We start from the raw sequence: 21,387 nt of genomic DNA, 5'->3' as shown, positions 1-21,387 counted from the left end.
ACGAAGTTATTTGTAGTCTTTTGACTGAGTCTAATTAATGACAGCACGTTTTGGATTCCAAATTTAATTTGGCTTTCAATTTATTTTATCTATAGTTGCATGCTGATAACGGTTAACTAATGAAATTATTTTGTTTCAAAATTTTAATTGAATTTTGAACGCTGCCCTTCTGTTTCATTTTTTCAAATTCACACCTAGTTTCATTAATAACAAGTCTCGTATCTTTTTCAGTGCCATAAAATTTCGTTTGTTTGGTTGATGTCTTATTTGAGGCTTCATTGGCTTTATTAACTGTTTTTTAATTAAAATAGACATTGAGTTTTGGATGTAATTATTGTTTGTTTTTGCTGTTTTTTTTTTGTTTTGCTGTTTGCCTAGTCTCTTTAATGGCGGATCTCCTCGGCCCTCTAATGTGACTTTATTTTTTCGGCTGTATTTTTTAAAATTAATTTTTTCAACCATCAATTATTTTTGAACAAAATGTGAAAGTTTGAGAGTTTTCTCATCTCTTTCTTTTGGTAGAAAGAGTTTTTATTTTTTGTTCTATGCTTTCGCAAATTCTCAATTCAATTTCAACATTTTTGTCAGCCATGTCAATAAGATATTTCATTTCGCTCGAATCTTTTTAAGATATTGCTTGACAAACACTGCATTCGCTGATTTTGACTTGTTTTCTAACGAAGTAAATAAATTGCACGTTGATTAACGTTGAGATTCAACACTTCTTTGGGACCTCACAGCATGCATGAACCCTTCACTTAGTGATGACATCGAGTCAAATTAGCTTGCTTAGTATTAGGTCATGTTAACTCCCGCACAATTAAAAGTAAAGCAAAAACATTTCTCATGTGACAAACCACAAAACCCATAAAATCCATATAACAAACGAAGTCTCTACTGTCAACACAGCCGATTATTTAAGAAAAAAATTTGCTTCAAAGTGGAAAAAATTATCAAAAAATGGTGTTCCAGTCACTGTTGTTCATTTCATGACTTCAAAACGATCGGAGGAGAACTATGTATTATCTTTCGTCCTCAACTTCCAGTTCACCAGAAAGAAAACTTCAACTGATATTAGCTAGAAAAAAAATTGTTCCTTCAAAAAAAATCTGAAATGAACACTCGAAAGCCGTTTAGAACCCACCAAGTGACGACCCAAGGAAGGGCTATTAATGTTTGATATTCTTAAGGTGGACGTTACAGTTTAGGTTTGGTGGCCATGCGAACGCAATCCCCGACGATTTTAAGAATTTATTAAATTTTTCTTGTTATTTCAGATAATTGTCTATACCCAGTTAAATGTATTTGGTGTGTTTTTTCCGCCCCTATTCTCTTAACCCCCTATATTCTAACCCCAATTTATAGACCCCTACATCATTTAAAGCCGGAACAATTTTACCTCGACATTTGAAGTTGCCTCTCCAAAAAAGTTCGAGAACTTTCAAGTTCAAGTTTTTTTCTAAAGGTTTGCTGTTATTTCAAATTAATCTTCTACAGTAAAGTTTTCGGACTCATTTTTCTCGAGATTATCTATCTGATACAATGATAGTCAATTATTTCTCTATGCCGTTTTTCTGTGTGAATGTAGACCATCTTGCAAAATGATATGCAACAAAGATTAAACTCTAATTTCACGCAATCAGCAGTATGCAAAAAAAAATAGCGGAGATTGGTTCTCGCAATCCAGATTGGGATTAAAAAGAGGAAAGAAAAAAACGATGTTGTGAAAACAGCATATACATCCTGATAAAAAAAAGCGGAGGAAACCAATCTGTTTGCAGCAATTTGTTCAAAATCATGACCAGTCGACCCTTCTCAACCTGAAGTAAGAAGAAAATTGCCGATTAAACTGTCAGACAATGAGTTTACGTTTGCTGTATATGATTTCATATAGCAAGTTGATACTTTGAAACAAAGTAATCCGACATCTTTTAATTTGGTAAAGTTTTCTTTGATGTCGGAGCCGCAAAAGTCATCATATTGGCCCGAGTGGATATCAACGTGTACAAAATCCCGAAGCAAAACAACGTAGCAAGGTTGAAGTGCGCGTTATTGGTGTGACCCATCCCGACCCAATTCAGCCATGATCTGATTTGGCTCGTTTTAATCAGTGTTGCTCGTTATATACTCATTTCAATCTATCAGCTGGATGCGTACTCATTCTTAAGGTTTCAGCTAATTTAAAACTTATTACAATTTTTGCTCTGTATGTGAGAAATTTTTGTTGATTTCACACATCCAGATTAAATTTCGAAAGGCAGTTTGGAAAATTTATCTACGCTAAATTTTTTGCTTGTCATTATTTCGTTTCAAAATTTAACTTGCCATTCAAATTGAGTTGCGTTTTAATAATTCTAATTTTTATCCTTATCTGGCCAAAATGGGGGGGGGGAATAAAAAACGCTGATGAAATGAGATTCATAAACTGTTAATCTGTTGTATTGATAACCAGCGTGATGTTAACCAAGTTAATTGTCAATAAAATTTTTTCTTAATTGAAAAAATTCTAAAGCTGCGTATTCTTGCGCGCTCCTCTGACCCTGTCAAAAGTGGGTGACTAAGCAGATTTTTTTAGTTAAAAATGATAATGATTACGAAGACAGACTTTACGGTGCTGCTCAATTTTTAAAACCGCTTTTGAACCCCCTGTAATTTGTATGAAATTTTGATGGAGTAAGCTAAATATTTGTCTCAGTTCAAATCATATTATCTACAAATAGTTTCATTTCTTACACTCAACGGTGGAGTTAATCTCCAAAAATTCGCGCATATATAGTTTTTTTAAAAAATTTCTTTTTCGCCACAAAAATTGAAAACAAAGACATTATTCAGCCATTGAGATGAGATAAAGAAAAATAGGACCAGAATGAAAAGAATTAGAACCCTAAAATTCTTTCAGTAAAACAAAACCAATTTGCATTGTAAACACTTCAAAAAGATATGAGCAGGAAAAACTCGGATTAAATTAATGATGACACTTTAGACCTAGGTCTGATAAAAATTACTTGATAGGTCTGAAATTCTTTGATTTAAAACAGCTGAATTTCAATGCAATACCTAAAGGTGGGAGACAAAAAAGAGCAGAAAATGAATCTTTTTCAACGCTAAAGCCTTAAAAACTGACGGAGTCTGTGAAAACTTATCTATGAAATTATTAACAATGGAATTAAATATTTAAAAACTGTAAATACTCAACAAAAAACTGAATAATAAAAAACTTGACAAGAATAAATTAAAATCAAGATAGAAGAAATGCTTGCTATTCAAATCTTCAGGTTTCAACGTTTTGTTCTCTTAAAAGGAGGGGCATCGTAAAACAACCTCTACCTCTATCTGGCTGCTGGAATAATTCATGTTTTTTTCATGGCGATCAAAAATGACTTAAGAATAAAAAATCACCCATTCTAGAGTAGTCTTTGGATAAGGTCGCAATTTTGCGAACGATGCAAACCTCTGAAACTTTTTGACTAATAATTTTGTGTGGCAGATAGTGTTTAAGGTTGGCCTTATGGTCAAGATTAAACTTTGTTAAAAGTGCAAAAAGTGACTCTGCAAAAAACACTTCGTTTTTCTGCTTTTATCAAACTGCTGCGCGGTTCTCGATTATTGCCCGATTTCCTCTTTGACTTCAATAGACCGTAATCTATACTTATGTATTCTGGAAAACAGATTCAAGCTTGAGAAAAATTGCTGGAGTAAAAAGTTCATCTGCAACATTCAAAATGGGCATAATGATGTGTATATTAAGGGAAAAAGCTGCCGTCTGAATTCATATAAGAAAGGAGAGGGAGACTTCACTCTCTGATAAGTGTGCTAAATAAAGTATGATTTAATGTAAAGCTTCTCTTGATAATAATTAAATTCTATCTTTATCAGGGACGAGGTACTTTAGGCCTTATCAGGGTTAATATTTCCGGTCTGCTTAGTCTGGAACACAATAAATAAGTTAAGGTAAATTTAGTAGTAGTAGTAGTAGTAGTAGTAGTAGTAGTAGTAGTAGTAGTAGTAAAAGACTCAATTCCAAAACAGGAGTGAGGAGATCATTTAGTCCAGGCATCAGGAGAAATTAAGAGCGACAATTTTTACAAAAACATTTTACAAAATAAGAACAAGAGATATCAATGTTAAAATGAGTAAGTTTTTCAACTAGAAAAATATGTAATTTAGTACGAAATATGCCCAACGGCATATCGAATTTAATAACATTTAGCTTTAGCAGTTCATTTGCACATCTGGTGGCCCTGACAAAAAAGTTATCTTCGGAGCAGAACTTCTGCGTTTACTTTAATTTTAAGGTAAACTTCTGACTTGCTTAAGGCAATTAAATTAAGGGAATTTTTAAGGTAATTTTAGGACAAGTTCGAGTAAAATCTAAGTTTTTTTAAGGTAGTGAGACCTTAACTTTTCAGGTAAAGTTCAGATAAAGTTAGGGTTATAGTTAAGGTGAGTTACGGAAAGGCAAATCTACCTTAACAGTAAATTTATCGCGCGAGTTGACCGCGATCCAAAACCCAATAACTAACCATGATTCTGGAAATATTGAAGACAGATAATTGGCACGATGGAACCCTGAAAAAATACTTTTGCTAATAAATCCAAGAAATCGTAATAAACAAAATGAGTAAGAGTTAGATTACCCAATTTAGCGATTCCAAGTAAAAACAAACTGGTGCATAAAATAAATGGAAACTTAACATGTGAAAAGTTAATGGTGAATAATTTGATATTAGGTTCGTGCATTTCGGTTCCATGTCTGTCGTTTATTGATAAATTGAGAACTTGGTTGTTTGTGTGGAATCGGTCTCGGTGACCTGCAAGTGTAAATATGAACAAACTTGTAAAAAGAATAAAAATGAAAACAAATGGTGCTTTCACTGACATTGTAAACAATTTGTTAATTTGTTTGTTCACAAAAAAAAACAATAACTTTGTTCACATATCAGTATAAGCAGAGATATGTATAGCAATCATTGATGAATTAAAAATGATAATTGAAGGTCAAATATGATGAAAACGAGGAAGAAGTATCGTCTGCCCATAAAGTTGAAATAATCGAACGTTCGAAAACCTCAAAAACGTGCAATTGAGCATCAATGTGGTCATTTGAATACCAACGTTTTTTTTTTTCATTAAGTTTTCATTGGTCAATTTTTCTACATGTTTTAAATTTGAACTTTGACCTTTGAACTCTAACCTGTGGCTTTTGAAACGTTTGCTTATTTCAACTTTATGGGACACGCTATATATAGTCAATTCCACAAAATTGCAACGCTATCGAACATTCCAGAGGTCAAAGTTCAAATTTAAAACATGCAGAGATCAGTACTTCGTTGTTCACTTGCATGTCGAGAGTTTTTCGAACGTTCGCTTGCGCTGCCGCTCTATGGGTCTTACAAAGTCCCAAAAAATTAAATGTCATCTCTTTTTCTCTGCTCGTTTTCATCTTTGAACTACAAATCTTCCCTAGAATTTTAGACGGTTGCTTGCGTTACATAACTTTATGATTGCAATATATAATCGGTAATCTTTAATATTGAGTGTTTTTTCGAGTTGTGATTATTCATTATTTGTTCACATATCAAACCCTTTCGGTGTCTCCAAAAATGGTGTATGACCAATAAAAAGAAGAGCGACGTTCCATTTCACATGAGAAACGAGCGAATCTAAAAGTGTTCCATTAAGTCGATTAACAACACAATCGAAAATTGCCATAAAACTCTTTGCTATGATTCGTATTAAGCATGAATAATTTTGGATTCATTTTGAGCTTTAGCCGACAAAAACTAACCTTTACCTGTTTTATTATAATGAAATTGTAATCTGCTCCGTTTTCGATCACCAGCATAAAAGTTTTTTCACTCATTGCCACAAAAATGCCTTGACAAGACTGTATTTAAAAAGGGAAGCTGAAACAGCCGGTCAGTTTTGGACTGAGATTTTTTAAGCAATAAATCTGGAGCATTCTACATAAACATACTATTTTTTGCTTTACTCGCCTCTGTTATTTATTTTACTCTTTTCGAGAGAATGCACCCTCGACATTGTGCAATTGTTGATTTGAGCGTATAGTATTGTCCATTTATCACTCTTCTGTAGTACATTGCCAATTGTTGTGTGACACACCGGGTCTAGAAAGGACCGTTGATTAAAAAAGTAAACAGAGCGGAACACCGACCCGCGTGAACAATTTCACTGGTGAGTGAAATAAAATACTTCAGGCCTTTGCACGTTGGCGTAAAAGCTGATGTAGTTAATAGCACTTCTGAAATTTGCTGTTTAGCCAATAATCAAGTACAATAAAAAATACATTTTGCAAGGGCATGTTCATTATTAGAAACGCATCAAAATAGTTTCAGAAGGAAAACTAAATTTTCTGAAACGCTACAGAAGCAGTTTTGCGCTCAAAGAAGTCTGTCCGACATTTAAAGCGGGAATCGATGGTTCCAGGTGTTGAAAGCGTGAACACACGACACCCCTGGTTCCTTTTTTGATCTGGGGTATGCAATGATCTAAACACCCAGTATGAAAATTTATAAAGTAGTATTCTATGACTAAAATCATATCAAAAGTCAAACACTTTTACTCTATTTCAGTTAATTGATATTTATATAACGTTATGCATGGGTTCCTAATGATATACATTACACTGTTCTCAGTACTAAGTTGAGTAGTTTTCTCATAACAACAACGAACATTAAATTGATTATTAACGTATTCCATCAAATTCAAGGTCCTAGAACTTTAAACAGATCAGATAATCGAATCAACAGCGAAGAGTTAATTTCAAGTTGAGAACCTCATTATAGGGACAACAAGTTATCTGCAAGGAACCCCCCCCCCCCCACACACACACACACACACACACACACACACACACACACAATCACGTTTTCAGATTGCTCTAATGAACCTTAGCAATTGGGTCGTAAAATTGTGAGGAAAATAAACTTAGGATTAAGGCGTGCATTTTAGTTCATTCACATTCGAAGCTAAAGTCTTCTTTCTGTTGATTTTTGTCTAATCAAGGCTGATTATTACCTGGACGGATCATAACCAAAAGTGTAATCTGGCAATGAGCTGCAATGCACTGTCCTTGTCAAAAAGCAAGCTGAAGCAATTTTCCATCACAACCAGATTATTCAGACACAGAAGGAACAAATCAAATCGGAAGACAATGTGATCACCTATAAGCGTCCAATAAGGGATCAATTTCAGTGTGAAGTTGGTTACCTACGCGACCAGAACAGATAACAGATTGAAAATCGAATTGGACAAAACACGAAATTTAGGTAGTTTTTTTTGGGACCAAAGGCATCTGGGTCTTTTTTCCAAAATTTGTTCACAGAAATACGAATCAAAAAAACATAGCAGGACAAGTCCTGAAGTACAATTCAAAGAATTTTCATTGACTAAACAGAAAAAATAGTACTAGAATGGGCTATGAGTGAATTGAGAAAACCATTTTTAAAAAGTCAGATCAAAAAATAAGAAAAAAGAAACAAAAAACAATGTCAAAATGCCGCATGTGAACAAAATAACCACTAGCGAGAAATGAAAATTTAATTCAAACAAAACACTAGGCCTAGAATGAGCTCCAAAAAATCGAAAAAACAGTAAAAATCAGAGTGAAATTTCCGCATGTGAACAAAAAACCACTACCGAGAAACCGAATTTTTGTTCAAACACCATTTTCGCACTCTACTTCAAAATTAGAGCGAAAACAATTCACGCCGCAAAACCACTCAAATTTTCGCTCCATTTCCTGCTTTGGCGTGACCAAAATCACTACTCCAATTTGACTTCAAAAATCATGAAACTGTGTGAACAGATCTTAAAAAAAACATAGCCGGAAGAATTCCGGAAACGACTCGAAGTGAAAATCCATTTAACGCCATCAAACTACTCATCAAACAAAACGTGCCTTCACTAATTTATGATTATCTTGAAACAAAACCATGAAACAAAAAATTAAAAACAATAAAATCAAATCTGTTAAAATATGATAAAAAATCTGATCAAACTTTGTTATAAATTGAGATCCCGAAAAAATTATCTCTGCCAAAATAACTTCATCAAAACAACTAGTACTTACAAAAACCACTTACGTGAATTTTGAAAAATTACTTTAGGCTAAATGATGAAAAAAAAGCTCTTAAAAACAACTTTCACTGAAAAACTGGAAAAAGTTACTGAACTTTTTAATATTTCAAAAGCATATAAATCCAAAGAAAAAACACCTTCAGTCAATAGGGTATCCAGATGCTCGCAAAACAATAGGCAAGTCATAAAGGCTAAGACACTTTGATAAAAACAGAAAAAAAAAACGAAAAACTGCAAAAAATTAAGAAAAATAGTTCCAATTTTCGCCATTTTTTTGTCATATTTCTCAAAAAAAAGATGCTTACCCACAACTCTGTAACCAATTGTTATCATAAATTTGCTCAAGTAAAAAGGGTTTCTTCAATGCCCATTTGAGCAAGTAAAACAAAATTATCGTCAAAAAAACGCAAAAATAAGTCCGAAAATCAGCAAAAAACTTTAAAAACCTCCGAATTATCATAAAATTCATATGAATTTCCAAAAACCTTCAAACCACTACCAAAGCCAGTCTAAAATTATAACAAAATCATAAGAAAACCTCTTAACCAAAATAAATGAAAAAAACTGCTTCAAAATGCCGCACGTCAACAAAAAATTTAGCTCGCTTAGAGAAAATTTTTTCACACATCAATTTCTCGCTCTCTCAAAAACAGCGGTATGAACAAAAACCACTCTCTTTTCGCTCCGCTCTTCACTTTTGTTCAGCAACAAAACCACTCCAAATTTTTTCACGCGTTTCATTTCCCGCTTCAAAAATCACTCCAATAAAATTGATTAAAAAAAGACTTCTCCAATACTCTTCTTCGAGTCGTAAAAAAGACAGCGCCCCAATACAACTCAAATTCTTTGAATTGTAATAAATTCTAACAGCACATACAAAAAACGACAACCTGATTTTTCATTTGATACTAGGGCATTTATATACCTCTGCGACTTTGGGCAAACGATTCAACGATATTCTTCAGTCGCTAAATGTAATAATTCTAGTTTTTAAATCAGGTCACAACTGCAGTGCTAAAAGAGTAGCTGGAGTCGCCGCAGTAAGGCAAATAAGAAAAACTGCAACAAAAGCAATAGAAAACTGAAACATAACAGAGTAAGTTTCGGAAATACCACATTACAAATGCGTTTACTACGGTCGCCACTCAAATAAAGTTTAATTTGAACAAACCAACAAAAACATTACAACCGAAATTAATGAGGTTTTTAAATGGACAAATTCAGAAACACAGTAAATATGATGTCATGCATCATATTTACGTCACATCTATCAAATGATGCTTGCCATTTGATTTCTAGCAGAGCAGGAAAAAGTTCAAACAAAATATATTTTATCAGAGAAACAAGATCAGTCAGAAAACAATATTAGAATTCGAAAATTTCAGTGCTTAAATCGGTTTTTTGATTGGTTGATCGATGATCAATTCCATGTTTCTTTTTGGTTGAACAACCCTAAAACATTACAATTTAACAACCTGTGCATTTTTGCTGTTTTCCAGAAAGACATTTATTATGCTTATGTAATGTCACACAATCCAAAAAAAAGGAGCAGAGCAAGAATCGGAGCTCTAATTATAAAAAAATATTACAAAAGAATCACTTTAATATACGAAGTCTGAATAACAAAATTCCAACTTGACGACAAACTTACTGTTACCAGTAAAAACACAACTTTTTGTTACCAGTAAAAGCACAATACCAGTAAAAACACAAAACACTTATTGTGTTTTTACTGTTACCACTAAAAACACAATAAGTTTTTCTGAAGACGCAATCACCAAAATCAATAGTAAGTTGTAGGCAGTGAACTTTAGGCAGTCAATCACCTATTGAAAAAACAATGTTCCGAATATTTGGAAAGTATTGGGAAAATATTGGAGTAACAGCGATTGGGTGTTATTTTCGAGTAACACACTTTTGTCAGTCTATGTTGCAGAAAATACTGAAAAAAGCCAGTGTCAAAGTTTCTCGGAAAATATTCTCCAGAAAGAGTCTGATTTAAACAAATCATAAATACCATTCTATCAAAAATTTAGCCGTATTGAAAGCCCAAGCCCTGAAAACTACTGCTTAACAGTTCATTCCTCATTTTTGAAAACCTGTTTAGATTAATTACATTATCTAATTTAAAATCTCGAATATTCAGTTTTATCAATAACAAATCTTTATTTTTTTCACTCAATTCTCTTTTGAAAGAAATTCTTTTGTTCCTCAGGGGCTTGTCGGTCACTTTTAAATTGTTCGCAAAGCCTGTTGCCTGCTTCTTTTAGCGTCCTTTCAGCTAATTTTTTTTAGCAGCTTAAGCAATTAATGCGTTTGCTTGGAATAACTTTCTCAAATGAACGAAGTCTAATTTCCAATACAAAAGGGCAGCAAAAATTTCGACAGCAATGTTGATGCAACATTTGTCTTTGAAATGATAAAGTGAATAGACAAGTCTAATCTTGATTAGACATCTTGGAATAGACAACATAGAAAAGTAATTTTTTCTATTCCTCATTATAGATCGGGGTTGTCTATGCCTGGTTTATCTTACGAAACTGATATGAGGATTTAAATCAAATAGAGCGTAAGAGAACTTCCTCTTTTGGTTTTTAGTTGACAGACCATGATCAGTTATAGTCAATATTTAATGCTTAATACCATTTGTTTTCCCTCTGTAAGTCAAAATTTACTCAATTACCCAAAAATTATCTCCGCGAATTATTTTTTTTGGTCTTAGTATTTTAGACTATAATAGCTAAAAAACTATAACACATTTGCAATTGAAAATGCAGTGGATGTGTCACTTGTTAAAGCGTCAAAAATCTTAATTTCACATTTAGAAAACATGTGCTTTAACCAGTACTGCCTTACCTGAAGGCCTCAGCACTTACGCCCAGGTGTATACTCAAAAATCTATTATTGACATTTTGACTTTAACGTTAACTGTTCTGTATGACGTCGTTTTCTTCGAATCAAAATTGCTCTACCACCTTTACTACATTTAGATAAAGATTTACAACAAAATCAAATTAAACTTAAAATATTGGTTGGAATTTTGTTTATCTCTTAAAAGCGTTAAACTCCTTATCCTACAAAAATTTTTTCAAGGAACAAAGCCATCACTGATTTGTCGATGGAGCTGTAAAATGCACCTGATAGGAAAGAGTATGTGAAACTTAATGGTTGCTGTATTAAAGTGTGATTCCTTTCGTCTGGAGAAAAAGAAATATGTTAAAGAACATGTTTGTTTTCAGAATGAGACAAAAAGTCAACTACGGTATCTCTGTAAATGGTCCTACGGAAAAAATCTTACTTCGGTGTTTTTGAAAAGACGGATGAACACATCAAAGAAAACAAGCTAACAATGAAAATGATCAGAAAAAATACTTCTCTTTCAGAGACAAAACGATAATTTTGGTCAAATAAGCTTCAGCGGATGACAATTGAAGTGCAAACGAACATTGCATATAAAAAATAGAGACTGCTTCACATTTGAGCATCGAAAAACAATTTTAAAACGCTTTGTCAGAAGAGTAGATGGCTGCACAATATAAATTATACGTCATCAAATAAAACACAAAACATTATTGTTGTTCAGAGCCTTAGCACTCCCACTATTTAATTTCAAAGCAATTTACTAGAAAAAAGGGCTAACACTCACACGAATGTTTTGAGGAAAACAATTGAATTCATTCAGGAATTGCATTCCGTGCAGATGAATTTTTACTGATCAGCAATGTTTTGTCCCGAAAAATGCAGAACAGAATATGTTGTCATATTTAAGCAAACGACGTTTTGAATGAACTGCTTTTTGAAAATTTTCTCTCAAAACAGCACCTGCTCCAGCAAATTAAACTTATTGACTGCTGCATAAGGAATTAGAAAAAACTCCAAATTCAGCAACAAAATTAAAAATATCTGAAAAGGAAAACACCTAATGTTTCTTTAATGGTATCCAAGCCATTCAAAAATCAGTTAAATTGTTTGTAAATTGTATGTAGAATTTTCTGGGCACAAAATTCGGCCAAATTGAGGTTCAATGCCTATAAATTTGAATCAAAATTTCAGCTATAGTTCATGTTAAAATGTTCACATCAAAAACAATGAAGACAGCAAAAATCGTCAAAATCAGCTAAATGTTTGACCTGTAAGAAAACATCAGTTAGAAACGTTCTTCGTTGAAAAAAAGCCGTTAAAAAACAAGAATTTGCAAACCGACTGAAAAGCCAATTTTTGGTCTTTTGATAATTTACTTTACATTTGGTTCTTGTTAGATCTCGTTATGAATTTTCATCCGCAATTTGGAGCAAAACGCAGTCGAGGTCGTCAAATTCGCACAAACAAATTAAAAGTTTTCCCCGAGATGGCTGGGTACGGGACCTGCCAGATAGTATTCTTTTAACAAAAGACGCAGGGTGCAAAAACTTTGATGACTTCGGGGCCATGACGGTAACGTTTGATGAGACTTTGCATGCGGCCCCGAAAAGGTGAGAAAAAGATAAGTCCTCTAGATCACATCTCCCAAATATGCTTGTGAGAAGAGATAATGCCGGTTGGGTGGTCAACCGACTTTTACAGAAAAGTCATCCCCGCTCGCAATTTCTTGCAAATTTTTTAAATTTTTTATAGTTCAGTTCGACCAAATACAGGTGGGAGTTCAATAACGTGCAAATTAGTCAAAAATCAGAGGGGTCAAAATTTTCAAAAAGACGTGATTTTTAACATTTTCTCGTGATTTTCACTTTTTCTTGGAAATGGTTGACTTTTGACCTGTGAAGTCCATGATAAAAGTTGACTGCCGTGGAAAAACAGTGGGGTCATAGATGTGTAGTTTTGGCCTAGGAGAACTCTGAACGTCTTTTTTGATCAAAATTGTTTAGACGGTTGGGGGCACAAGTGCCCTTTTTTAAAAGAGTTTAATGCTAACCGAATTGAGCTATTGATGTTTTGTAAAGTCCAGTCGGTCATCCAAGAACTTAGTAAGCCACGCGATTTATGAAAAATGCAAAAAATTAAAAGCTTTTGAGAATTTAGAAATTCAATTTTAGAATTCTGGACCCAAATTTTCAAAAATCTGACAGTATAACGCTTAAATCCGAATATCAAAGTTTCGGAGAGGGGTTTTTGATGCCAAAAACATGCTTCCCGAGCAAAAATTGGGACTGGTTTTTATTTTTTGCCAAAATATAAAGAAAAAACTGCTTTTTTACAAAATTTTGCGAACGTATGACTTTTTTTATAAGGTAAAATTGGAACTTGCTGAGGGGCTTGCCCTTGAAGAGAATCCCCACGTTAAACGGAAAGATATGATAGTTCGGGTCACTTAAATTTTCTCCAAGCAGTAATGGCTCGGCAAAGTTATCCTTGATGTTATGACAAAAAACACAATTTTTGCCTAGTTTTTGTTATTTTTTGTCAACATATCATCTCATTCGTTGTAACAATGGTTCAGTCAACAACAAAAATCAACCACGCAAACTACTGTGAGCGTCAAACACCTGACCGTTTTACCAGTTGCCAAGAGGCAAAACTCCTGACGGAGCTAGGTTCTCTACAAACTCAAATAGAAGCTAAGTTGCTGTTTAATTTGAGCTAATACATGTTTGGACTTCAATTAGAACAAAAGCTCCAAAACTATTCTAAAGCTTTTAGGAGAGATTTTTATTATAAACGAAAGAAGAGCCCCTGACTAAAAATACGCAGTCTAGCTTCCTAATTAGATTAAAGTACAAGCTTTTAATTTGGTCGAGCAACAATGGCTCCACGCTTTTTTGGGTTGAGCAAGGTCTTTTTATGTAATAAAAACAGCACTCCATTAACTGAGTTAAGTTCAATTTATCGATCAAGAATGGTCTCTTGACGGGTTAAGCAAATGTATGCTATTGTTTATTGTTTTGTATACTACTACTTCAGTCAGTCATCGAGTCAAACTAAAGTGCACTACACCAGAGCTCCCCGAATTAAACGACATTTTGAAGTCGTCAAAAAAATTAAAATTTTTTCAAGAAAAATTCATACAAATCAGTTTTCGCAGTTTGACAATACTCACATATTGAGTGCTTGAATGAAGATCGGTTGGTTAAATTGCTTAACTGCAAGAGTCTTGTTGCCATTAGCCATTATGATTGCTTGGCAATGTTCAAATGCTTTAAAATTTATGACACAGCAAGGAAAACTGAAAACCGTCCGATATTTTTTAAACTATACTTTGAAATTGAAAAACTTAGCCTTGTCATTCCATGCTGAAGTTTAAAGTAAAATGCAAACCATAAAAATAAAAGAAAATCAAAGGGAGTTCAGGCAAAAAAGCGGCAATGAGTACTCAGCCGACGGCTTGCCAAATTGTGGATGAAAACAATAAACTATGAAAAAAAATTAAGTAAATAACAAGTTCTAAAAAACCTGTTGTATGAAATTGACCAAGTTCGGAAAACAATTTTTGAAGCAAGTAATGGTTTTTAAGCAATGTAATCCAACAGGAGGTGACTTATGCTCATTTCAAATTCAATAACGCGAGCAAAATAAAAAACGAGACTTAAAAGGCTGAGTTAGAGAAAAAGAAATAGCAGAGATTGGAGAAAACATTAAGGTTGGCAATAAGAAATAATCAGCAAACATTTGAATTTTAGATCAAGCTAAACCAAGATTATTTAATAACGAAGACCACGCAGATTGCAAAAAATGATTTTTAAAGGGAAAATATATAGGCAATTTCAGTAAAATTGGCAAAATAGGCTAAAGTTACCGAGCACCAGTTATAGAACAAGCTCAAACGCTTATTCCGATTTCAAGTAAATTGTCTGTTTTTTTTTTAAAATTGTGTTTAAAGTTGTGTGAAACTGCGGGTTAATGTTTTCCAGAACTGTTTTCTCCATTGTTTCCTCTTTTAAGCTGAAAATTACCACCTTTAAGAACACAACATTCAATGAACCCTATCTTATTGAAACTTCCAGAAAATAGGATTCAAACATTATACCAGCGTCTCTTTTGTTCCATGAAAAGCAGTGGTTACTATCCAAAAACTGCATAAGAGTACCACATAGAAACTGATTAAGTTCTTAGTTTTCAAAAAAAGAATGGATGAAAAAGATGCAAAAGTTTTGCTTTGTGATATCGCAAAATTTTTAAGCTTACCAATTACACCTATGATTTTTCATTCATCAATCCCTTGTCATTCTCAGACTTGAAATCAAAATATGGTTACCTCAATCTGACAATGAGGGGGGTAAGCCTATGAGTTAAAAATAGAATTGAAAAAAAATGGAAAATTGGCAGAAATTTTGATATTTATTGATTTTGTAATGTTTGTCAATTTATGAGACCAATTAATGAGATGTATCATTCTTACTATTGAAAGTCAGATTAGTTTACAGCGGGCACACCAAAATAGGATTGATCACTTCGTTTTTATACCTGATTGAGCGCCATAATCAGTCAAAAAAATTTTAAGCTCACAAAGTTGTACATAACAAGTGAAATCGGTTATGCTGTAATTCTAAGCCAAACTTATTTTATCCCAAAATGCAGTTTTTGTTGTTTATGCAAATTTATTTGACGTTCTCTGTATTAATAATTTAAGCTTAAAAATTGAGCCACATTCAAAAGATTAATACAAAGATAATTTTTTACACTCCAAATTCAAAGTGGACTGAGCAAACGCAATTTGGGCAAAAAGTCATCGCCTCGATTGTTTTTTGTTCAATGCGGCAATTTGGCTGTTGTTTTTTTGCTATTTTCACTTTTTTGGTCAGATTATTTTCATAAGTGGTCTTCCCAATCCATGTTTTGTCCATTTTAGTCTAGTATTTTGTTTAGTCAATGACAATTCTTTGAAATAGAGATCAGGACTTGCACTGTTTTGGTTTTTTATAGTTAATTGATCTCTATAATTTCAGTTTTTTTAATTGTTTCGTAAGCAGTTCATTTCCAATTCATTTTTAACGGCTACATTAGCACTGTTCAAATTGCTACATTATGAGAGTTCTTCAAATCCGGTAAGTTCAACGAGAAATCTCCTCCCTTCCAAATTTTGTCCCTTAAAGCTAACCTAGAATGTCGAAGCAACAATTGATCCGTGCACGGAATTTTTAGATGCTCAGAATGATAATTTAGCTTATGTCAATAATACTTCAACGTTTAAGTAGGGAAACAAACGGTCGATTGTGCCGAGGCAAAAACTATTTAATGACAAGTAGCAATCTTCGGGAAAAAGATCAATTTACACCTTCGATATCAAGCTTTGAGGTCCTGATTAATTCGTACAAAGCTACAGCTGAATTTGTAATCATCTATTGCAAATATTGCCGCGCAACAACCAAAAAGTGAAACAATTCAAAGTTTCAAATTTTTTAAAGGCAAAACGTAAATCAGAGCATCAAACAAACTTAGCTTTAAAAAATTGTAAGAAATCTTGGAATCCTGAACTCTTTCAATGCTTCGAATGGTGGTTATTGTTAGGAAATAAAGTAAAAGAACTTGTTAATGCAAAGTAGACTCGCCGACCAAAAAATTTAGATCGAAAGATACGGATCTCAATTGATGCAGTCAGTTCAACTTATTAAGCACACTTTACGTTAAATTTCGAGTTGCACTTTCAAACAACTCTACCCATTGGAATGACACAACTGGTATTGAAAAGGACCTTTACAGGATTTCTAACCTCTTTGATGATACTTTCCAGTCGACGAGGACAATTTAACCAGTCAAACATCAAACCATACTGGACACCGAGGAATGTCTTTGTCGTGGTCGATAACACGGGTCAAAAAATTCTATAAGTTGAATTTTAAATTAAATTTTGAACTGAAAATATACAAAAATTAGCTTGTATTTACAGTAGTTATCTATGCGAAAATATACAGAGAAAATTTAGATTAGCTAAAAATATTTTACATGATTGGCATGTGAATAGATCATAACGCCGAATCCCGGAGGTGACTTTCTATTTTCATCAACATTTCATGAGAATCATACATGGCTTGCGTACAGTCGAGTTCATTAGTTAGAGGTCGGTGGATGTTAGAATCAGGTTTCTGTTGGTGGAAGAATGTACTTCTGACATATGATTGATAGGTCAATAAGATAATGATAGCTCTGAGGTTGCGGGTTGTTGGTGCTCTGCAGATGATGTGGCTGCAGAAGCTTTATCTTGAAGTGAAGGTCCCACATCTGTGCTCTGAAGTTGTTGTTCTGATTGTGATATGGTCTCCTCCACTGCTGGTTCAGTTTTCAAATTGTCCTCGTCTAGTCTCGCAATTTGGTTGTCGCTCACTAGAATAGTCCGTATTGAGTTTTCGGGCTGTATGAAAGATGCGTTCAAGCCGTTCCTGATGATAAAGGTAGCAGGAACTATCTTTATCTTTTCGTTGGCCTTGAATAGAAAGGGTTCGCACAAGTCGAAATCTGCAAATGCTGGTGGTCTCACTCTGCATCCCAACAAGAGTTCAACTGGGGTTTTGCCCCTCGTCTTTGAAGCGTTGCGATGTGTCATCACTGCTCTTTGCAGGAATGCTCCAAATGACACAATAAGGTTGGGACTCCACGCCTAAAGTGCCCGCTTCACTCTCTGAACTGCTCTTTCAGCTAGTCCATTAGCTCTTAGATGATAGACGGGTGATTCCATTTTCTTAATTCCCAGTGATTCACACCACTGTTTAAGGTCACCACTTAAAAATTCAGGACCATTATAAGATACTAAAGTTTTTGGTATTCCGAATCTTGCAAAGATTTGACTAAGATATATTTTAACTGTTTCTGATGTTCTATTTCCTGCGGGGAAAGCTTCTATCCAACCAGAACCCGCGTCAACAATTACTAAGATATTGACTTGGTCCTTAACATAACCCCAGTCTATGTGGAGCCGTTCCCAAACGTCGGCTTATGGCCACGTAGAGACTGTTTTTCCCGGGCTAGGCCTGTTCAATTGACAATTCTCACATTTACTAACAAAGTGTTGAACGTCTTGGGTAATGCCAGGCGCCCATCCTATCATTCTGACTGATGCCTCAGTTGCATTCTTCCCGGGATGTGTCTCATGCGCTTTTGCCAAAACCAAGTGTCGTAGTTTGGGTGGAATGAAAGGAACACCACCTCTGAAGATGATTTCATTATGTAAGGTAAGTGCATCTTTCTGTTGTTCGAATCCTTTTTCCCTTTCTGAACATTGCTTCCAATTGCCGCTTTTGATTCGTTTCATTATGTCCTGGAAAAGTCTGTTTGTTCCAAGTTCAGTTTTGATTTCTGCTAGGGTCACCAAATCACTCTGGGCGAAGTAGATGTTATTGATTGCGAAGCACACTCGATCGTTGTCCGATTCGTCTTCGTCAAAACCCATTCTGCTCAAAGCATCTACATGGGGTATCTGCTCTCCTGGCGTGTACTTCAGCTCATAGACAAAACTCATTAGAGCTATTGCCCATCTTGTGATCCTCGCTGATGCTGTCTTCGGGATCTCGTCGTCTGGTGCAAAGAGATATTTGAGTGGTTTGTGGTCAGTCTGTAGGGTAAATCGTCTTCCAAGAAGGAATTGCTTAAGTCTTGTGACCACAAACACAATTGCCAGTGCTTCCCGCTCTATTTTCGAGTAGTTTTGCACCGCTGGAGTCAATTTTCTCGATACATATATGACTGGATGTCCTTCTTGCGAAAGAACCCCGCCAATGGCTTTTTCAGAGGCGTCAGTAGTAACTGTTTCTTCTTTTTGTAGACTATATGGCTGTACTAGTGGGTTAGCACATAAATCATTTTTTATGTCTTCAAAAGCTTTTTGTTGCATTTTGCCCCATGAGAAATAGCTATTTCTCATGTTATTTAAGGGTAGCATTTTTGTTGCAAAATTAGGAATCATTCTTCCGTAAAAATTAGCTTGCCCAACAAACGATTCGAGTTGTTTGTTGTTAGTTGGTGCTTTTGCATTTTTTTTTTCAACATGTTTGGGATCTGGTAATATTCCCTCCTTTGAAATGGAGTATCCCAAAAAGCTAACGCTATCGACTGGTTTTGAGTTAGATTTTTTCTCGTTAATAGTAAATTTTTTCTCACGTAGTCGACTCTTGACTGCAAGCATTCCCTTGTTGAACTGCTCCTTGGTAGTTCCATACACCAATACATCGTCTTTAAAGATAACAACACCTTTAATTCCTTTGAGGTTTGATTGGATGCAATTCTGGAAGATTGAAGAAAAATTTTTCAATCCCTGAGGTAGTCGGCACATCTTGAACAGTCCCTGAGATGTGTCGATTGTGCATATATCTATGGCTTCTTCGTCCAGGTCAATTTGATAGTAGGCATCTGAGAGGTCAATTTTGCCAAAGTATGGGGCCCCATGTAGGTTGTGGAAGATCGTCTCCATGTCTGGTATTGGGTAGTCCTCATCCATGACCTTGCCATGGATGTGCACTTTCAAGTCCACGCAAAGTCTCAGTTCCCCACTCTTCTTTCTCTGCCACACCACTGGAGATGCATTAGTGACTCCTCCTGGCTGTACCGGTTCAAGGATGCCTTGTCTGACCATTTGTTCCAGCTTCTCTGTGACCTTGTCTCGAAGAGGTAGAGGTATTTTTCTGTCTTTGCAGAACATTGGCTGTGTTCCTGGTATCAACTTGACATGAGCTTTGTAACCCTTCACAGAAGATAGATGCTCGGCTGTGATGTTGTTCACACCGTGCTTGGGTAGAAGGTCTCTACCAAGTAGTCCAAATTCTTTATCAGACTGCACAACTGCTAGTTGTTTTTGCGTGAGCCTGCTTCCTTTCCACTCAACGTCACAAGTAAGTGATCCCAGAAGCGTTAATTTATGACCATCATAAGCTTCGAGATGTCTTAGCTTACCATCCAACTGAGGTTTACCAAGCTCAGTCCATATTTTTGATGATATCACTGTGCTATCTGAACCTGTGTCTACCTGCATTTTTACTTTGTAGTTATTTATTGAGATATATTCCCATGTCACTGACATGCTAAAGATTTGTTCTTTAGTATAAAACATTCCCATCTCCGATGCTGGAGATGCTCGCTCTGAAGAAACATTTTCTTCTTTTCAAAAGTTATTCTGTTTACTGTACTTACCTGAATTTGGTTGGGGTTTGCTTCTACAAATTTTTGAGAAGTGTCCCACCTTTTCACAGGTGTTGCATTTTTTACTTAGCGCTGGACAGGGTCTACTAGAGTGTGGTTTACCTCCACACCTAGTGCCACGTTGTTGCTTTTACTAGCCGTAATTTTTTCATTTGGTTTTCCAAAGGTCTTTTTGAAGCTGAACCCAACTTCTTCTTTCACATTAAAGGGCTTATTACCTGATGAAGAACTTGCAAAGCCATTGCTTGACTTCTGAACTGTAAGCTCTCGGACATTTCAGTAACCGATATTGCTGGTTTTGCTTTAATACCGTCTAGTAGTCTAAGTTTTGCTTCAGGGTCCCTCAAACCTGAGATAAACTTTATTTTTACCAACTCCTCTTCAGGGGTTGGCCGCTGATTTCAGTTTTTCGAAGCCACAATAGCGTGCTTCTTCTCTAAGACGTGCTAGGAAGTTGTCGTCTGACTCCCCTACACCTTGTATTACGGACAGAAAGTTAGCCCTTTCTGCCGTTACTACTCTCTCTTTAGGAGAAATATAATTTTGAATCGCCAATCTGATGTCTTTATACGGAGTGTCTATCAAATTCCTAGGACTCATTAGGCTCCTAAGTTTAATATTTGCATCTTGCCCGCACATACTAAGGAAGAGATTGGTTACCTGTAAGTCCTGTACAGTACTATCGTTGTTGACCTTGTCCTCTTTCTTCTCTGCGCGACATTTCGCCACAAAAGACATAATCCACGCAGTAGCTGATTCTGCATTCTGTAGATCCAAAATTTGTCTGTCTGTAACTGGTCTGGACACCATTGTCGAGGTCGATAACACAGGTCAAAAAATTCAATAAGTTGAATTTTAAATTTTGAACTGAAAATATACAAAAACTAGCTTGTACTTATAGTAGTTATCTGTGCGAAAATATTTGTCTGTCTGTAACTGGTCTGGACACCATTGTCGAGGTCGATAACACGGGTCAAAAAATTCAATAAGTTGAATTTTAAATTTTGAACTGAAAATATACAAAAACTAGCTTGTACTTATAGTAGTTATCTATGCGAAAATATACAGAGAAAATTTAGATTAGCTAAAAATATTTTACATGATTGGCATGTGAATAGATGATAACTCCGAATCCCGGAGGTGATTTTCTATTTTCATCAACATTTCATGAGAATCATATATGGCTTGGGTACAGTCGAGTTCAGTAGTTGGAGGTCGGTGGATGTT

At 34.9% G+C, this 21,387-nt stretch overlaps 2 protein-coding genes across 2 annotated transcripts in view; one reads left to right on the top strand and one right to left on the bottom strand.

Moving 5' to 3' along the window:
* LOC142341454 (Na(+)/H(+) exchanger beta-like) overlaps window positions 1-5,095 on the bottom strand; it is a 108,614-nt gene extending 103,519 nt beyond the window's left edge. Inside the window, exons 1-2 of the mRNA XM_075392408.1 lie at window positions 4,638-5,095; window positions 4,524-4,569 (exon numbers count right to left, since the gene is read on the bottom strand). Coding sequence (XP_075248523.1) covers window positions 4,524-4,569; window positions 4,638-4,881 — 290 coding nt within the window. The 5' untranslated portion in view covers window positions 4,882-5,095. The remainder of the gene's footprint in view (window positions 1-4,523; window positions 4,570-4,637) is intronic.
* Window positions 1-21,387, top strand: part of LOC142341457 (exosome complex component RRP46-like) — a 360,653-nt gene that overhangs the window by 191,461 nt on the left and 147,805 nt on the right. The window lies entirely within an intron of this gene.

Source organism: Convolutriloba macropyga, chromosome 6 (genome assembly GCF_964194025.1).
Source record: "Convolutriloba macropyga chromosome 6, txConMacr16.3, whole genome shotgun sequence".
Lineage (NCBI taxonomy): Eukaryota > Metazoa > Xenacoelomorpha > Acoela > Convolutidae > Convolutriloba > Convolutriloba macropyga.
This window is presented reverse-complemented; position numbering and strand designations above follow the sequence as displayed.